General features: G+C 35.9%; 1 protein-coding gene across 1 annotated transcript; it reads left to right on the plus strand.

The window, feature by feature from the left end:
- The first annotated feature begins 491 nt into the window (after positions 1–491).
- Positions 492–18,942, plus strand: LOC109055839 (fucolectin-like). The gene is made up of 5 exons (XM_042759262.1): positions 492–600; positions 7,677–7,956; positions 13,111–13,253; positions 16,399–16,481; positions 18,859–18,942. Exons 1-5 carry the CDS (start codon positions 492–494, stop codon positions 18,940–18,942), a joined length of 699 nt encoding a protein of 232 aa, XP_042615196.1.
- The last annotated feature ends 495 nt before the right edge of the window (positions 18,943–19,437 follow it).

The raw sequence follows: 19,437 nt of genomic DNA on the forward strand, positions 1-19,437 counted from the left end.
CAGCAGTACCTTGCCGTTCTTATCTTTGATGGAAACTCCTTGTCCAATTCTCATTCTTGTCAGGTCTTGTCAGGTTATGTGACAAACATAAACACACATTAAACAAACAAACAAGTTCTTTGAAGTTTTCAAGCTCAGTATTGATTCATGTTTCAGATTACTTTGTAACTGGGGAGTACTTTTGTTGAACAGGGGGCAATGAAATTTGATAAAAGCAGGTGATAGTGATTAATGTGGACTGGTCAGAGGGCAGTGGAAGTAGTTCACCCAAAAATTAAAATTCTGTCATTAATTACTCACGCTTAGGCACATGCAGAGGGGGGTGCAGTGGGTGCTTGAGCACCTGCCCCTTTTCCCCTTGATGCCCAATGTGCCCTTTTGTCAAGGCAATTTTTTTTTTTTTAATTAAACACCATTTTGTGTAGGCCTGCCCAATCTAACTATTAGTAAAATGAATGAATAATCATTTAGCCAATAATAAAATTATCAACATGATGATGATCTCACCTGACAATCTCATCCTGGACAATCCCTCACATTCAGACACTTTTAGTAATTTAGCGCACTACCAGGATGCCTTCATAACGTCTGCGGCTGCCGGTAAGTGGAGTTCTCAGCGGAGCGGTGTGCTTCTGTACTTATATTACTGAAATGTTATTATTTTACAAGAACAGTGTGAAGAGACCATGCACAACTGTTGTTTATACTGCTGTTTGTAGCCTGTGGAAGTAAGGTTAGCTGCAGCAAGGGGCCATAATTATTTTCTTCAATATGTTCCCAATGTCAATTTTATGATTAGTTTATAAAGGCTACTACAAACACCTTTTCCACATTTTTTTCACAGAATAAGGCAGTAATATATTTTATAGTTTCTATGGGATACTAAATGATATGTCGATCAGTACTGCATTATTCATATAGTTTATTCTACAGCATCTAGTACTTTAGCTTCATTCATCACACCCAAAGAAAAACTGCAGTGCTTTACAAATATAGGACAGGAATATCTAAATAAACTTATCACTGCATCTAAACCAACAACATGCCTATCAGATCCTATACCCACATAATTACTGCAAGAGTTGTTACATGTAGCAGAAGAACCGCTTCTCAATATTATTAGCTCATCTTTATCTTTAGGTCACGTCCCAAAACCATTCAAGCTGGCAGTTATTAAGCCTCTTATTAAGAAACCACAACTCGATCCTAATGAACTGGCAAATTACAGACCCATTTCAAATCTTATGTTTAAGTCTAAAATTTATGAACAAGTTGTGTCTGCTAAGTTGTGCTCCTTCTTGCAAAAAAATGATCTCTATGAAGAATTTTAGTCAGGCCCCACCATAGCACAGAAACTGCACTTGTTAAAATTACAAAAAAGAAGACTTTGCTTCTTGAGTCAGACCAAGGCTGCATCTCATTGCTAGTTTTAATTGATCTTAGTGCTGCGTTCAGCACTATAGATCATGACATACTCATAAATCGATTACAGAACTATACAGGTATTTAAGTGCTGGCTTTAAGATGGTTTAGATCCTACCTGTCTGATTGCTACCACTTTGTTTATTTAAATGGGGAGTCATCTCAGTTATCACCAGTAAAGTATGGAGTGCCACAAGGATCTGTCCTAGGTCCTCTGCTATTTTCAGTATGCATGTTACCCCTTGGTAATATTATTAGAAAATATGGAATTGTTTCCATTGTTATGCTGATGATACTTAACTATATATCTCAACAAGACCAGATGAAACGTCTAAACTAAGCTAACAGAGTGTACTAAAAATATAAAAGATTGGATGACCAGTAATTTTATCCTATTGAATTCGAATAAGACAGAGATATTACTTATTGGACCAAAAAGCAGTACACAGAATCTCTTGGATTACAGTTTGCAACTAGACGGATGTACTGTTACTCCCACTACAGTCAAAAATCTGGGTGTTATATTAGACAGCAACTTATCTTTTGAAAATGATATTTCCCATGTAACAAAATCAGCATTCTTTCATCTTAGAAACATTGCAAAGCTTCAAAACATGTTACCTGTTTCTGATGCAGAAAAGCTAGTTCATGCATTCATGACCTCTAGACTGGACTATTGTAATGAACTGCTAGCTGGTTGTCCCGCATCTTCAATAAACAAGCTACAGGTAGTCCAAAATTCAGAGGCTATAGTCCTTACCAGTTCAAGAAAATATGATCATATTACCCCAATTTTACAGTCTCTGCACTGGCTACCTATTAAGTTCCATATCAGTTACAAAATATTATTACTTACTTATAAGGCCCTTAATGGTTTAGCTCCTCCGTACCTAACTAGTCTTCTACCACTCTACAATCCATCACGCTCCCTAAGGTTGCAAATCTCTGGACTTTTGGTAGTACCTAGAATAGCAAAGTCCACTAAAGGAGGTAGAGCTTTTTTGCATTTGGCTCCCAAACTCTGGAATAGCTTTCCTGATAATGTTCAGGTTCAGACACACTGTCTCTGTTTAAATCTAGATTAAAGACACTTCTCTGTGGCCAGTCATTCAAATAATGCATCTCATAATCTTGCAGTTATATCTGATTAAATGCACATTATTATTCCTTAGCTTGGGTTGAACAAACCATTTTTGCTTGGTTGGAACAGCAGCTATGCTAATTATGTCTATTTATTTCTCTGTTTCTGCCACAGGATTGACATCCTGTTGTAACTACGAATTACCCAAGCTTCAGTCTGGATTTAGCCCTTACAAAGACCTGAGATGACCAAACACCCGAGAAGAGATGATGCAACCCATCAGAGGACCGCAGATGACGCCAACCCTGAAACAACATAAACTACCAAATTTTGCTACAAGTTTGATTGCAACATAATCATTGCTGTTAATAGTGTTCATCGTCTGTTTGATTATGTCATTAACTGAATTTTATCGTACATTTCTGCCATATGTACATCAATAATCACCACTGACAAGCTACTCCTAAATATATTGTAGAAACTTAATTTTAAATTAAAGCTGCTCTACAAAAATTTGTATTGTGAAAAGTGAAATCTATACAAATAAACTTGAATTGAATTGAATTTATTCATTACCTGGAGATAACTTGAAAAACACACATTAACCTTATATTTTCACAATTGTGTGTTTATTGTCTTTACGTTTCATCAGTAAAATGTTTCTGCTTTTTATTCAGCTCAGCTACAGCGATAGCTGGATGCTTTTGTCCGTATTTGGGATTTCCTGCACATCATAGAGACAGAGCGCATTTAGGCCACACCCACCCAGGAGAAAAGGGGGGTGGGGGCAATCCGACACTCTCTATTGACTTTATATTGCAGGAACCTGCCTCCTTGTCATGTCTGACTTATAACAACAAAACAGAACAAAGCCATTGAACAAGCTAAGAAACCCAGAACTATGTTTTTATAAGCTGTCCACCCCCCAAAATGAGTGTGATTAGGACAGATAGTTGTAGATGTCAGGGTATTTCACGTTGGGCCATTCATATGGATCATTTCTGAAACAAAAGGAAAGTAAGGAAAAGGGGCACTGACATAGACCAATAAAATTTTGTTTCTCAATATATCTCCCCATCACATTTCCACAAAGTATGCACAAATAATACATTAATATGACAAAAAATAATGATTTTTAACCACCAATCACTGTGGGCACAGTTTATAGAGTAATATGACACGTTGTGCTCTACTTTTATGTCCTTAAACACTTGATTTTTTGGTTGACAGCTTATAAAAACGTAATTCTGGGTTTTTTATCTTGTTTACTGTACACCTTGTCACATATCAGCTTTTAGACATCGTGTGGGCGTGGTTTTCAGATTATGACGCGTATCGCTCTGTCTCTATAAGTTATTACTTTTATTAGTCTGTTTTGGACTTTCTGCATTAGAGCACCTTCCGGCTTCCAGTATGAATGAAACATACACTGTATGATCGTTTTCAGTGCTCCTGATATTCACATCTCCTCATTTTGAATACAAATAAATGTCAGGTCATACATAGACTATCGATAGCATACTGTCTCTTTGAATTTAAATCTAGATTTAAATCTAGAAACCTCTACGTGAACACACCTGCCCAAATAAAGTGCGGGGGACGAATTTACATTTCATTAAAATTAAATATTTTTATATTCATGAAATATTAAATATTAATATAATGCAGCTAATATTCTACACACAGCAATATAAAAAAGGTGCCTGTTCTCTTTTGTTCTTGCTGTTTGAATGAGAAAAGTTTAAAGCGCGTCAAAGACTCTTTAACTTTATGTTATCTGACTAAAAACTATTACTTTGAACTTTTATTATTACAGTATTTATTTAAAAAATACAGAGTGCCTTACTGGTGAAAAAGGCTTATACTGATTTTATCATCCTCTGAATTATACTTATCAATCCTGTTTTTATGATCATTATCATTCAAAAAATGAATAAATTCAGAACAGGATTAGAATATAATTCTATTTTAAATAAGACAAATATATATATATATATATATATATATTATTATTATTATTATTATTATTATTATTATTATTATTATTATTATTATTATTTTAATCTACAACAATAACAGTAGTGTTTACAACAGCAAAACCATCATACCCTGTAAACTCAATAATAATAATAATAATAATTCTGTTTCTAATTCCAGAGCGATTAAGATGTGCAAAGAAATATTTCTCTAACTTTTAAACTTAAAATGGTCTTTTCTGTTTTTTGTTTCTTTTTCAAAACTGTATCATGGCATTTGCTGCTATCAATACAGAAGCATCTGTTTCAGATTTACACGTATCAGCAAGGAGCACAGCTCTATTAAAAGCAGTGCTCCATGTGCCCCTTTTAAACATCGAACACCTGCCCCTCCAAAGGTCTCTGCACGGCCCTGCTCCAAATCATATATGAACCGCTGCTTTATGATGCCTTTAGGTCATACAAATTAACAAAACAATGAAAACCTACAATTTTGAATAAAATTGCACTTAAGATTTATGTAATGAATTGCGTATAAAATTTCCATCCATTTGGATTAGACAGTTTAATAAACTTAATGTGAGGCATATTTGTCAGTCATACATACAGTAAATGAAACAGATCAGATTTCTTTAATAGTACTTACTTTGATAAAATATTTTGTTTCAGTCTCAAACATTTTAACTCTGTGAACGGAGCTGTTTTTGACAAAGTAAAATGGATTTAGACAGCCACAGAAGAATTTTAACCAAAGTATGTTGCAGACATTTCATGAAGACCCTAAAGAATCATACAAACTTGTGGAATATGGGCCTCCAATGTCCCCTTAAAAAAAAAAAAAAAAAAAAAACTAAATGAACAAACTAAAAATGAAAAGTTTATTGGTTTCTTTGTTAAATCTGTATACATACATTTCAATTTAAGCCTAAACATATTTTGAATGTTGGGTGACTGACCTCACAAAAGAAGATGTCAGCTATGTGAAGGAAAATAATGTTGAAGGAAAACATTTCAGCTGATCCATGTCACAAAAAAAGTGTCTTTCTGAACACTAACAGCTTACAGTGGTGCTGTCTGTGTTTGAGGCAAAACAAAGATCTGTATGAAGTGACGGCTCTTTGTTTGACGTTTGAGCAGATGATGGACTCCTGTGGAGCTCCTGATTGACATCCTGCTTGAGATCATTCAAATACACACAAAACAACATGGAAATGATCAGCGATCAGACTGATGCAGTGGAGTCAGGAGAGATGAACTAAATGTCTGTGGGTTCATCTGGAGCTGCTATAAATAACATACAGTACATGTGGAGATTTAAATCATTTGTCCAGATTTCCGCATGGATGAAGAACAAAAGCAACTTTGTACAGCTGTACTTTTACACAATGTTCCTGGTGATTTGTGTAGTTACGAGAATTTCCACTGGCCCTTCCATATTGTAATGCATTTCTATTGAGTTTTACCTATTCTATACGAGATCAGTGAAAATCTTGAGTTTACCTCAGAAATCCCTCTTTTTTCAGTGACTCTTCAATGATTGAACAATTTTCCACCAGAGACCAAAACACAATCTCCTGGACACAACCTGACAAAGCAATAAAAACGGGGTTGAATGAAAGGAGAATAATTGGTTAGTGTAAACAAATGTTGATCACATTGTCATTTGTCCATATGTTGTTGTTGATAATCTAGTGTCTGATAAACAAACATTCAAATCTGTAAACATCACAGAATTTAAGAAATGTTGTAATCAGCTAAAAAATTTCTGTTCATTAATGATTTATCAGAGTATTTTAATCATCACACTAAATGACAAGTTAAAGCTACAACAAATGATCTTTTTACGGAATTATAAAAAAAAAAAAAAAATGTTCCTACAAGAATTGTAAAGCCTGAAATGTTTGACCTTGTGGGAATACTTCTTCAAAAATAATTTCCCTCCACATTGAATAATTTACTGTCCATGTCAAGCTGCCAATGATAAATAAAAGAAACATTTTCCTTATTTTTTTTAAACATGCTTATTCTGAATGTCTTCTTTATTGCACATGATTTTCTCGTCTATGTATACCATTGCTTTCATTCAGATGTTCCACATTGATTTTATGATACTTTACAACAATCATTTTTTCTCAATCAGAATAAACTACTTGAATGATAAAAGATGCTCAAGAAGAAAAATTCCTCACATTGGACAACACAATATGGTTATGTTGATTCAACTTATTTTAGATGATTCCTTTTAGGAGCTGATCTTATTTTGAACTAACATTAATAATGAAACTCATGGAGAGGAGAAATTTTCCAAGCATGATGATGTTTTCTTTAATTTGTATATTATTCATTTAGAGGAAGAAAAACTGTATGAAAATGAACCTTAAGTACCAGCCATTTTTTTTTTAAATTTATTTATTGATTTTGGTGCCAGGAAAAAAAATCCTCAATGTCCTCATCTTCATTTGTATTTTGCCAGATTTGTTTAGTAAATCAGACTTGACCTGAGAGGTGCGCTGAGAAAAGCAATTCTGGAGGTCCTATGATGTGTGAAATATATTCAGCAAGCTGTCAGTCAGAATTTCCTAAGGGTGGAGAAACGAGCTGCTAACAGAAACACAAATAAAAGGAGGGATGGATGCCCTCGTCATATCTGATCATCACAGGTATCTTGTTAATGGTCTTTAACAAACAAGATGGAGGGACTCTCTTATCTGTTCTTACTTTTGGGTGAGTATAAATGACACGCATCAGTCAGATAATGTACAAATATAGATGCTGTTTAGCTATTCTTTATGAATTTTTTTTAAAGAATCAAATGCAACATAAACTTGATCCACATCCCAGAAAGCAATGGAAATATTTTGTTTTTGTAACAGGTGTCTTTTCCATTCAGGGAAGTTCAGTAAACTTGAAAGGTAAAAAGTAGTAACTAATGTCCCATTAGTTAACATGCATTAACTAACATTAACCAATACACAACTTATAGTATTTATTAATCTTTGTTAATGTTGGTTAATAAAATACAACGACTCGTAGTTTGTTCATGTAAGCACAGATCCATTAAAAATATTAACTTCAGATTTTAATGTAGTAGTAAATGGAATTATTTTGGATTGGAATTTAATATTTTAACCAAAATGGAATGTACTAAAATTTCACAAATTTGAGTCTTGACCCTCTGTCTCTTTAAATGTTTTTAGAGAATTTGGCATTAAAAGGAACGGCTGTACAGTCGAGCACATATAAAAGCTGTGGAGCTGCAAACGCCATCGACGGCATCAGATATGCTCCAGGTGAAGCCACAAGCTGCTCCCACACAGGATACCAGCTCAACCCGTGGTGGAGGCTGGACCTGCTGGATTATTACTACATTTACAAAGTGACCATCACCAACAGAGCTGATTGCTGCCCTGAGCGCATGACTGGAGTAGAGATCCGCATTGGAAACTCTCTGGAAAACAACGGCAACAACAATCCCAGGTGAAGTTATGAAAACAGTTATGAACGTGTCAGGAGAACCGGATTTGAACAGGTCAGCTGATTGTGTCGTGGTTTCAATTTCAATTTAGCTGTGCTTTATTGGCATGACAAAAACTGTACATTTGTATTGCCAAAGCAGTTGCAGCTGGGCTGCTTACAAATAGTGCACATATGTATTAACAAAAAAAAAAGAATAATATTAATAGTAATAATAAAAATATATAAAACGTATTTTGATGATTTAGTGTAAGTGTATAAGTTAGAAATAAAATAAAATAAAATAAAGTATTAGATTTACAGAGGCAAAATATACATCTAAGTAATAGAGTAATATGGCATAACAATCTACATGTGCTGGACACATCAGGGCAGGTTGAGTGTTTTCTCTTCTCTGGTGACAGACAGACACATATTGAGCAGCAAACACACAGCAGTTCTTGTGTTCTCCTCACAGATACCACAGTTTCTCCTGGTTTGAGAGAGTTTTAACTGTCTGATGGATCTGCTGTATTTGATCATAGAACACTGTCCGTATGTTCGTGTATTTGGAGCATTCTGTGAGGAAGTGCAGTTCTGTTTCCATCTGATTCAGATCACAGTGTGAACACGATCTCTGTCCGTCTCTATCATCAGCTTGTGTCTCTGAGTCTGTATCTGGTCAACGTGCTTCTCAGTTTCTCATCTGACACTGTGTACAGATACTCTGCTAGGGATGTTCATTTCGGTTATTTTTCCTAACCGACAACCGACACTCGTTAACCGATTATTAACCGTTAACCAACAAGATTATTTTAAATAAGAATTGAATTAAATTAGAAAGAATAAGTGTCTGTGACCCATTAAAAATACTAACATTTGTTTCCCGGGGATTAATTTTAAATGTGCAAAAATGCAACAAACAACAGAACATGAGGATTCACGTGGTCTTCATATCACATCACGCACCTGCAGCGCTTCTGCGAGCAGAGAAAAACATAATAAAGCTAGGCTATATATATAACTGAGCTATCGGGGGAGAAGAGCCTTGGTGAGAGAGGTAAAGAAGAACCCAAAGATCACTGTGGCTGAGCTCCAGAGATGCAGTCAAGAGATGGGAGAAAGTTGTAGAAAGTCAACCATCACTGCAGCCCTCCACCAGTCGGGGCTTTATGGCAGAGTGGCCCAACGGAAGCCTCTCCTCAGTGAAAGACACATGAAAGCCCGCATGGATTTTGCTAAAAAAACAGAGAAATACGATTCTCTGGTCTGATGAGACCAAGATAGAACTCTTTTTGGCCTTAATTCTAAGCGGTATGTGTGGAGAAAACCAGGCACTGCTCAACACCTGTCCAATACAGTCCCAACAGTGAAGCATGGTGGTGGCAGCATCATGCTGTGGGGGTGTTTTTCAGCTGCAGGGACAGGACGACTGGTTGCAATCGAGGGAAAGATGAATGCAGCCAAGTACAGGGATATCCTGGACGAAAACCTTCTCCAGAGTGCTCAGGACCTCAGACTGGGACGAAGGTTCACCTTCCAACAAGACAATGACCCCCAGCACACAGCTAAAATAACGAAGGAGTGGCTTCACAACAACTCCGTGACTGTTCTTGAATGCCCCAGCCAGAGCCCTGACTTAAACCCAATTGAGCATCTCTGGAGAGACCTGAAAATGGCTGTCCACCAACGTTTACCATCCAACCTGACAGAACTGGAGAGGATCTGCAAGGAGGAATGGCAGAGGATCCCCAAATCCAGGTGTGAAAAACTTGTTGCATCTTTCCCAAAAAGACTCATGGCTGTATTAGATCAAAAGGGTGCTTCTACTAAATACTGAGCAAAGGGTCTGAATACTTAGGACCATGTGATATTTTAGTTTTTCTTTTTTAATGAATCTGCAAAAATGTCAACAATTCTGTGTTTTTCTGTCAATATGGGGTGCTGTGTGTACATTAATGAGTAAAAAAACGTAAAAACTTAAATGATTTTAGCAAATGGCTGCAATATGACAGAGTGAAAAATTTAAGGGGGTCTGAATACTTTCCGTACCCACTATATATATATATATATATTTGTATACACACACACACACACACACACACACACACACACATATAAATGAAAAAAAAAATAGGCCTATACGAGAAATATATTATATATAGTATATTTTTACTTAAATTAAGAAAATGGACGAAAAACACAGTCTCTGTTCATTTTTGTGCTGCGGGAAAGGAAACCAGACAGCTGAAAGCTGCATCCCATTTTTCTTTAGGCTTATTTTACAAACAAAGATTTGTTTTTATTGTGAATGCACACACACACACACACACACACACACACACACGCACACAAAAAGGCAAACCGTTTACAATTCCGATTATCTTTGACTAAAAGGAGTAGTTGTTTCCACTGTTGGAAGGAAAAAATTCAAGTGATTGGGCTGGCACCGCATGCGCGCACACAGTTAAGCTTTGCTACCTTGACAATGTCTGTTCATTATCATAATGAAATACAGTGAGTGTGCCGTTAAGTGTTATCACCGTACCGCCGTGATGTTATGCAAAACATTTTGTTTTACGTCGACATTGGAACACGAGTGAAGTACATAATAAATAATAATTTGGCATTCAAATACATCGCGAATACGGAAACATTTGATTTTGTGTCGAATGAGAGACCCAACGTTGGTTTCAGTTTCGTTTTAGCCTAAATGAATTCGTTTTGGCTTGTCGTTTATAGGTTGCTATAACTTTTTAAAGACCTATTTTTAATTCTTGTTCTTTTCTAAATAATGTTAATTGAAAGGATTTGTTGTGGAATGAGGGGAACTAGAATAGCCTAGCTATGTTAACAGTTTATTATAATGTTTGAAAACATTTCGCGTGGGCATTAGGCCTATTCCTGAATGAAATAATAAAATGTGACTTATACGCGACTTGTGTTTTTTTTCCTTTCTCTCTCTCTCTAAAAAAACCCAAAAAAAATTGATACGTGAAACACATTTTAACCATGCAGCAAACCTTTTTAAATATTTTGGTAAATTACTGAAAATAAATAAATAAAGAACCTTTTAAACCGTTTAATTGATTGTATTAATCGTCGAAATTCTTAATACTCTACTCTCTCTTTAGAGCTGAACAGCATTGCACTTTACTCTGTTGTTGTGTTTGTGTTTGATGTGTGCAGTGATCTGATTGATTCTGATGTGATTCAGAGCATCAGTAGATGTTAGTGAAGCATCAGGACTGAAGCTCTGGATCAGCTGAGGGAGGGGACTGCTTTCTTTGCTCATCTCTTGGTGTTGCAGGGTTTTATAATGATATGATTGGGGGTTACTGAGTTTCAGATGTTTCCAGAATTTTAATTGCCCTTTTTTGTATCTTTATGATTAGAGGATATTTGCCTAATTCTGCCCTGCATGCATTATTTGTTGTGTGCCGGTGCACGTGTAATATATTTTTACAGAGTTCTGCATGCAGGGTCTCAATTGGATGTTTTTCCCATTTGGTGAAATCTTGATTTGGATTTGTCAGTGGACCCACACCTCACTGCCATAGAGGGCAATGGGCTCAATCACTGATTCTAATATTTTCATCCAAATTCTAATAGGGATTTCTATAGGACTTTGGCGTGTTATAGCATAGAAGGCCCTGCGTGCTTTATCTCTCAGTTCATTCACAGCATGATTACAGTTTCCTGTGGATGTGATTCAAACCCAGGTAGTTGTAGTGTGATGTGTGTGTTATCTGGTTAGTGCCTAATGTAAATGTGTGTTGTGTTCTTTTCTGGAAGATCATGATTTTGGTTTTCTTCAGGTCTGGCAGTATTGTTCTAGCAGGTCCAGGTTCTGCTGTAAAGCATGTTGAGTGGGAGACAGCAGAAGCAGATCGTCTGAATACAGCAGGTGTTTGATCTGTGAGGTGTGTAGGAAGATCGCTCCAGACTGCTCACCAGTTCATTGATGTAAATGTTAAATAATGTTGGGCTTAAGCAGCAGCCCTGTCTCACTCCATGCTCCTGGGAAAGATGCCATCGTATGTTTGGTGCCGATTTTTACACCACATTTACTTTCAGTGTACATTGATTTGATAAGGTCATAGGTTTTACCTCCTGTGCCACTTTCAATAAGTTTGTAAAAAAGTCCTTGGTGCCAAATTGAGTCAAAAGCTTTTTTAAAGTCAATAAAGCATGCATATATTTTACCTTTATCTTGGTTAACATGTTTTTCAATCAGAGTATGTAATGTATAGATGTGGTCAGATGTACGGTAATTTGGTAAAAATCCAATTTGACTTGTGTTCAGTACATTGTGTGTGGTGATGAAATCTAATAGTCGAGCATTTATTATGCTACAGAATAACTTTCCCAGGTTGCTGCTCACACAGATGCCTCTGTAGTTGTTAGAATCAAATTTATCTCCATTTTTAAAAATTGGTGTTATCAAGCCTTGATTCCAGATATCAGGGAAGTAACCTACACTCAGAATCACATTGAATAGTTTTAGAATGGCCAATTTGAATTTACTGCTTGTGTATTTTATCATTTCATTTAATATCCCATCAGGTCCAGATGCTTTTTTGAGTTTTTCTCTAAGTTCTTTATCAGTTATTGGGAAATCTAATGGGTTTTTGGTTCTCTTTAATTGCTAATTCTAGTTTTCCCAATTGGTTGATTTTGTTTACAGTTTGTGTCTCTTTATACTTTATTAAACAATGTTTGGAAATGACTTTCCCATATTTCTCCATTTTGGATTGCCAATTCTTCATGATCAGGTTTTTTTTTTTTTTTTTTTTTTTTAATATGTAATTTATATCTCTGACAGCAAGACTGACACCTTCATTAGTGTGAGCATAGGTGTTATTTAGAAAGTTATCTATCAGCTCTTGTATTTTTTGGCTGCTAAGTGCTTTCTGATATTCTTCTGTGCTGTTTTGAGACCATCTGTATGGTTTTCTGATGTTGTACAGCTTAATGGGTTTTGTGTTAATGTTATTTTCAGTCTTTTTGAGATACACAGTGATTTGACTGTGATTAGACAGAGGGGATAGTTATCTAACAGTGAATGATCTAAGAGATGAAGGATCTATGTCTGTTATCATATAATCAACTGTGCTATTCCCCAGAAGTGAGCAAAATGTGAATCTCCATAAAGTGTTTCTCTCTTTCTCTCTGCAGATGTGCTGTCATCACTTCACTTGTCCCAGCACGCAGTACTGTCAGTTTCTCTTGCGGTGGAATGGAAGGTCGTTATGTGAACATGTACATTCCTAACATCCAGAGGTATCTCACGCTGTGTGAGGTGGAGGTTTATGGAACAGGTAATTTCTGGCACCTCATTCTAGATTGTTAAAGTGCGTCACATTAGTAAAATTTAATGTGGAAAAAAAGGTCCATTGTCAATAGTGTAGAGATGTACGAAGCACAGCTCACAAAGATGTCACTTTCATCATCAGTGTTTTACTCATCATTCATAGATCTTTCACCTCAGTGTGTACACACACACACACACACACACAGCCTGTAACCGGCAGGTTTGTAAAGCATTTACAACTGATGAGGAGTTTACACTTTAGATTAGGGGATGCAGAAAGCTTTGTAAAATGATTTATTCATGCGTTTACACAACAGGTTATGAATACTTTGTAGTATGTACTGCAATGTAAGGGCTGACTGGTGAGGGTGTAGACGGATGTCTTCTCTGACACACATGGAGTATTTTAACACCGTTCACTTGAGTGGAGGGTAAAACCGGTTCACATTATCACTAGATAATAATATTTTTTAATATTTGTCTGAGATACAACTATTTGAAAATCTGTAATCTGAGGGTGCAAAAAAAAATCTAAATACTGAGAAAATCACCTTTAAAGCTGTCCAAATGAATTCTTAGCAATGCATATTACTAATCAAAAATTAAGTTTTGATATATTTACGGTAGGAAATTTACAATATATCTTCATGGAAGATGATCTTTACTTAATATGATTTTTGGCATAAAAGAAAAATCAATAATTGTGACCCATACAATGTTTTTTTTTTTTTTTTTTTTGGCTATTGCTAAAAATATACCCCAGCGACTTATAATTGGTTTTGTGGTCAAGGGTCACAAATAGTCATGTTTTGTGAATGATTAGTTAATCATCATCTAATCACTTGTAAATTAATAACAAACCAATCAAAAAAAACTAAAAAAAAAAATTAACATATCACTTATTAATCATTTATGAACACATAGTCATGTTTCGTAAATGATTGGTTCATCAATAACTAACCACTTATAAATGACTTACAACTGAACGTTATTATAAAGTGTTACCCATGTCTTTTATAATTTGAGTCACTTTTCAAAGGTTGCTAAAAGTTGCCAAAAACATTTTAAAAATAGCTAAATTTGTTGCTAGGTGCCTCGAGGGGACAGAAGGAGAAGATGGGAGTTTTAGCAGTGGGTGTGGTTGGTTTGAGGTCATGTGTGTGGGGCTGAGAATTGACTACTGATTGTTCTAGTTTTGTCTGTGAAGAATGTGGCGAAATCATCAGCAGTTATAAAAGCAGTGGGAGGTGGTGGAGGGGGACAGAGGAGAGAACTGAATGTTTTGAAGAGATTAGGTGTGTCTGGGGCGCTGTTGATCTTGTTGTGGAAATATGAAGATTTGGCAGTATGGACTTCAGCAGAGAAAGATGAAAGCAAAGACTGATACATACTCAGGTCTGACGGATCTTTTGATTTGTACCATTTTCTCTCTGCTGCCCTGAGTTTGGTCCGATGCTCACGAAGAACATCAGATAGCCAGGGGTTAGAAGAGGCAGCCTGTGCTGGTCTGGAGGAGAGAGGACAAATATCATCTGGACAAGAGGTTAAAGTAGAGTATAAAGTATCATTTGCTGCACACACACATCCAGAGATGAGAAATGGGTAGGTGAGGGAAGAGAGGAGGATACAACAGAGGAAAGATGGGAGGGTGAAAGGAAGCATAGGTTTCATCTAAAAGTAACCTGTATAGGGGTAGGTGGCGCACAGGTAGCAAAATGCAGTTTAAATGTAATGAAGAAATGGTCAGAGATATGTAGGGGTTTTACCAGAATGTTGTCTGCAATACAATTGCGTGTATAAATTAAGTCAAGTTGGTTGCCTGATTTGTGCGTGCTTGTAGTGATAAGTTGTTTGAGATCAAATGAAGCAAGGAGTGAATGGAAGTCTGCAGCATAAGGCTTGTCCAGTTGAATGTTGAAGTCACCAAAGACTAAAAGTGGACTGCCATCCTCCGGGAATGAGGACAGCAGCCCATCCAGCTTCTCTAGGAAGGTGAACAGAATTTGATCCGGAGGGCGGTAAATTACCACAACCTGGAGTTTTATAAGAGCTATTACAATAATTGCATAAGATTCAAATGAGTTATTACTGCATAGGGGAGAGTGGGTTGAGTATTTCCACTTGTTAGAAATGAGCAGACCAGTGCCCCCACCCCGGCCAACCTGACGTGGGGTGTGAGAGAAATTGTTTGCTAGAGCATCTGGGTTTGCTGAGTCTTCTGGACAAATCCAGGTCTCAGTCAAGCCCAAGATGCTGAGTGTGGATTGTAAAGAAAAAGCAGAAATGAAGTCTGCTTTGTTGACAGCTGACTGACAATTCCAGAGACCCACAGAGAAAGAAAGAGGTGCAGTAGAGAATGTAGAAATAGGATGCAGGTTAGCAAGATTGCGTTGTGTCTGCGTGTGACGTTAGAGCGTTGTCAAGAGACAACCAGAATATTTTGGAGACACATGATAGAGGTGGAAAAAAAGAGGACAGGAAAGGAGAGTGTGTAAAGGGAGGATAAAAATAATACTTAAATGTGTTGCCGGTTTCATTGCTCTGTGAAGTCTCACAGGTCATACACTCAACACAAAGATGTGGCACGGCGCTGCACTTCTCATCCGGTCTCTGACCCCCTTTACTCTCACACCCAGATGTGTTCTCAGGCACTGAAATTTGGCATAGATTGATTTCTTGTGAATCAGTACTCAATAGTACCAATGTAACTCAGTCGGTGCTCTTAAAAATACAGAGTTCGGTACTCAACACTAGTTGTAGGGCCCTATAAAATCAGTTTTATTTATTCCTAAAATGTCTTAAAAAATTCCCCAAATTGTTATTTTATAACAAATTTAAACAGTTTCCATTTAAAATTTTCAGAATCCCATTTTATTGGTTAAATTAAATTTCATTAAACGTCTTATTAACTGAAAAAAAGAAAGAAAGAAAAAAAGCTTAAACTTACACAATTAAAAAAAAAAAAAAAATTTACAAAAATCGCAAAAATCACATACCTCAAATTAAAATCTCTGGGGCAGATATAAGTAACTGTTTCTGATTTTTGGTCAAAGGGGTTTGTCTGACAAAAAGTTTATGAATCCCTGATTTATATGTTCAATTAGTAAGATATAGTAAAACTGAGTAACATATATGATATGTTTCTCCCACAGCCAAGAAGCAGGTGATCCGAGTGCAAGTGAAAACTGCTGAGAATGTGGATGAAGCTGAACTGAAGACGCTCGTCTTAAACAAGGTGGATTTTTTAATACTCATCTGACTCGATTGTTAAACATACAGCAAACAGAAAACAAAAAATCAGGTCAGTTTAGACATCAGTCTAAAAAAATAAGATTTAAGAAAATGATCAGATTTCTCCACCAGTGTGAACAAAACCCACCTCAGTCAGTCTTTATGTAAAGACAAAACACAATGCTTTGTGTTTGGAGTTTTGACAAATTCTGATCTTTCTGTAAGATTTGTAAAGTAAGAGATGTTCACTCTGAGCTGAAATGCCTCAAACTTGTCTGTGTGGGATTTATCCACTGAGTAACTGAAGGCTGTTTCTGTGTTTAGTTAAATCAGACGCTGAGCAATCAGGACGTCATGCTGACATGGAGGATGCAACCCAACGGGAAAGTCTTCCAGAAGAACAGGACTGTACCGAAACAATCTCCTGTTTGTTCTTCTTTGAAGTTAAATTTTATTTAATGCAATTCATTCTTAGTTACAGATATATGAATTATTACATTAGATTATTACATTAGACTAACAATTTATAGTAATTTCTCAAAAAATAGTTACATATATTAATTTTGCAATTATTCATTTAGTTGATAGATATGTACACCTAAATATGAGCAAAAAAGGTAGGATGTTTTAACATTGTAGTTTAACTGCTAGATTTGCCTTCTTTAAAGGGATACTCCACCCCAAAATGAAAATTTTGTCATTAATCACTTACCCCCATGTTGTTCCAAACCCGTAAAAGCTACTTTCATCTTCGGAACACAATTTTAGATATTTTGGATGAAAACCGGGAGGCTTGAGACTGTCCCATAGACTGCCAAATAAATAACAGTGTCAAGGTCTATGAAAGTCATCATCAGAATACTCCATCTGCCATCAGACATGCATTTGGGTTATATGAAGCGATGGAAACACTTTTCGTAAGCGAAGAAAACAAAAATAACAACTTTATTCAATAATTCCTTTGTCAACGCTCTCCTCTGAGTCTCTCCATATCACTGTATGCTGTGTATGCTCTTCGGTGTCATCCGTGCCACTAGAAGTAGAGGTGAAATCTTCTCTGAATGTCAATGATCCTGTAATGAAGACGGCTATCTTAGCGGAGGTGAGAGGCTTTAGTTCCCTCATAACACAAACCTGCTGTGCACAAGTTCAAACCTAGCCTAATTATAGTGTAAAATGTACAACTATTTCACTACTAAATATTTGACCACTGCACCATTAAACCTGAGCTAAACCACTGGCTGTGAATACTGTCACAACCATCAACCTCACTAAGATATTACAGTTTAATATTTACTTTTTACTCTAATTATATATAACTATTAGGGATGCACCGATACCGATACTTACTTTTTTGGTACTTGCCAAAACTGATTCTTGTATTTTCATTACATTCGTAAAAAAAAAAAAAAAAAAAAAAAAAAAAAAAAAAAAAGAATATGAATCATGTTATTTGGATTCTTTTAACAAATAGATATTTCCTTTAGTTATTTTCACACTTAATTATGACATTTAAAATGTATTGTATAAGCTTTTTTATTAGTTTTCATGTGCAAAAAAATGCATTCTGTCTGATCAGGCCCTTAATCTCTAATAACTCCATTCTGATTTCTTGTTCGGTTGTCCTGATATAGCTCTGTTCACATGCTGTGTGGTTTTGGCTTTTGGTATCGATGCATTTTAATGAGCATGTGTACAGGAGCGCAGTATTGGTCCATCCCTAATAACTATACATTTCATGATTATGAATGCATCAGACCTTAAATTACGCAACTACTTTACAATAAAATATAGTTTTAAGATGTTTCCTTTCACAATAGCTGGAGTTCATAAATATAAAAAATATTACGATTTATATACACAGATTTCTGGTTATGATTGCTTTATAATAAAGTAATGGGAGTAATTGTACATATTTGATGTTCTTGTGTTCAGATTAGTGCTATTTTAGTGTTATATAAAAGCAGTTCATTTGATCTTTCTATTCATCTGTGAATCCTGAAAAATAAAATGTATCAGTTTCCACAAAAATATTGAGCAGCACAAGTGTTTTCAACATTGATAATAATCAGAAATGTTTCTTGAGCAGCAAATCATCATATTAGAATTATTTCTGAAGATCAAGTGACACTGAAGACTGGAGTAATGATGCTGAAAATACAGCTGTGCATCACAGAAATAAATGACAGTTTAACAGAGATTCACATAAAAAACAGCTGTTTTACATTGTAATAATATTTATCAATTTTAACTGTATTTATGATCAAATAAATGCAGTCTTGGTGAGCAGAAGAGACTCTTTCAGAAACATTCAAAAATGTCACTGACCCCAAACCTCCGGTAGAGAATCAAACTCATAAGCGAGTGTGTTTTGTCATCAGATCCAGCAGAAACTGCAGAAACGTCAGCAACCTGGAATGGAGGGCAGCAGCAGGCAGGATGGTTTTTCAGAAGAACAAGAGTAAACTAAGTGCAGAGCAGAAAAGATTCACTGATGTAATGACGCACTGATACTCATAGCTGTACTCCAAAATACTGCTGTTCATCTCACACCTCCATCAGATCAACAGTAAGACTCACAGACCTTCACACTACAGACACAAGAGGAACAAACAACCTGAAAAACACAGAAGCTCCTCCTAAAGGCACGTACTTATTATTAAACCACTACTAAACCATCTGATACGATACACAATATTTAAGGTAAAAATGACTTCATGAGTCTATGATGTGTTTTGATTCCCGATGTTTTAGTGCTCAGTTATATGTGGTTAGGAACCGAAACAAACATGCATGCTGTGGTTAAATTTGTTTTTTAATCACTGAGTACCAGAAAGTAAATATCAAATATTCTATTGGTGCATCCCTGTTTTGTTATATTTGAGTGTGATATAGAAAAACTTAGAATATTAAATGATATAAACTAATATTATAATATTTACAATAAACGTAGTGTTGTA

Source organism: Cyprinus carpio, chromosome A7, assembly GCF_018340385.1.
Source record: "Cyprinus carpio isolate SPL01 chromosome A7, ASM1834038v1, whole genome shotgun sequence".
Taxonomy (NCBI): Eukaryota; Metazoa; Chordata; class Actinopteri; order Cypriniformes; family Cyprinidae; genus Cyprinus; species Cyprinus carpio.

Excerpts from the sequence above, each read along its gene's own strand:
- LOC109055839 (XM_042759262.1), top strand. The coding sequence starts at position 492 with ATGATGATGATCTCACCTGACAATCTCATCCTGGACAATCCCTCACAT. Across the intron at positions 13,254-16,398 it reads GGTGGAGGTTTATGGAACAG|CCAAGAAGCAGGTGATCCGA; the intron begins GTAATTTCTGGC and ends TTTCTCCCACAG. Across the intron at positions 16,482-18,858 it reads AGACGCTCGTCTTAAACAAG|ATCCAGCAGAAACTGCAGAA; the intron begins GTGGATTTTTTA and ends TTTTGTCATCAG.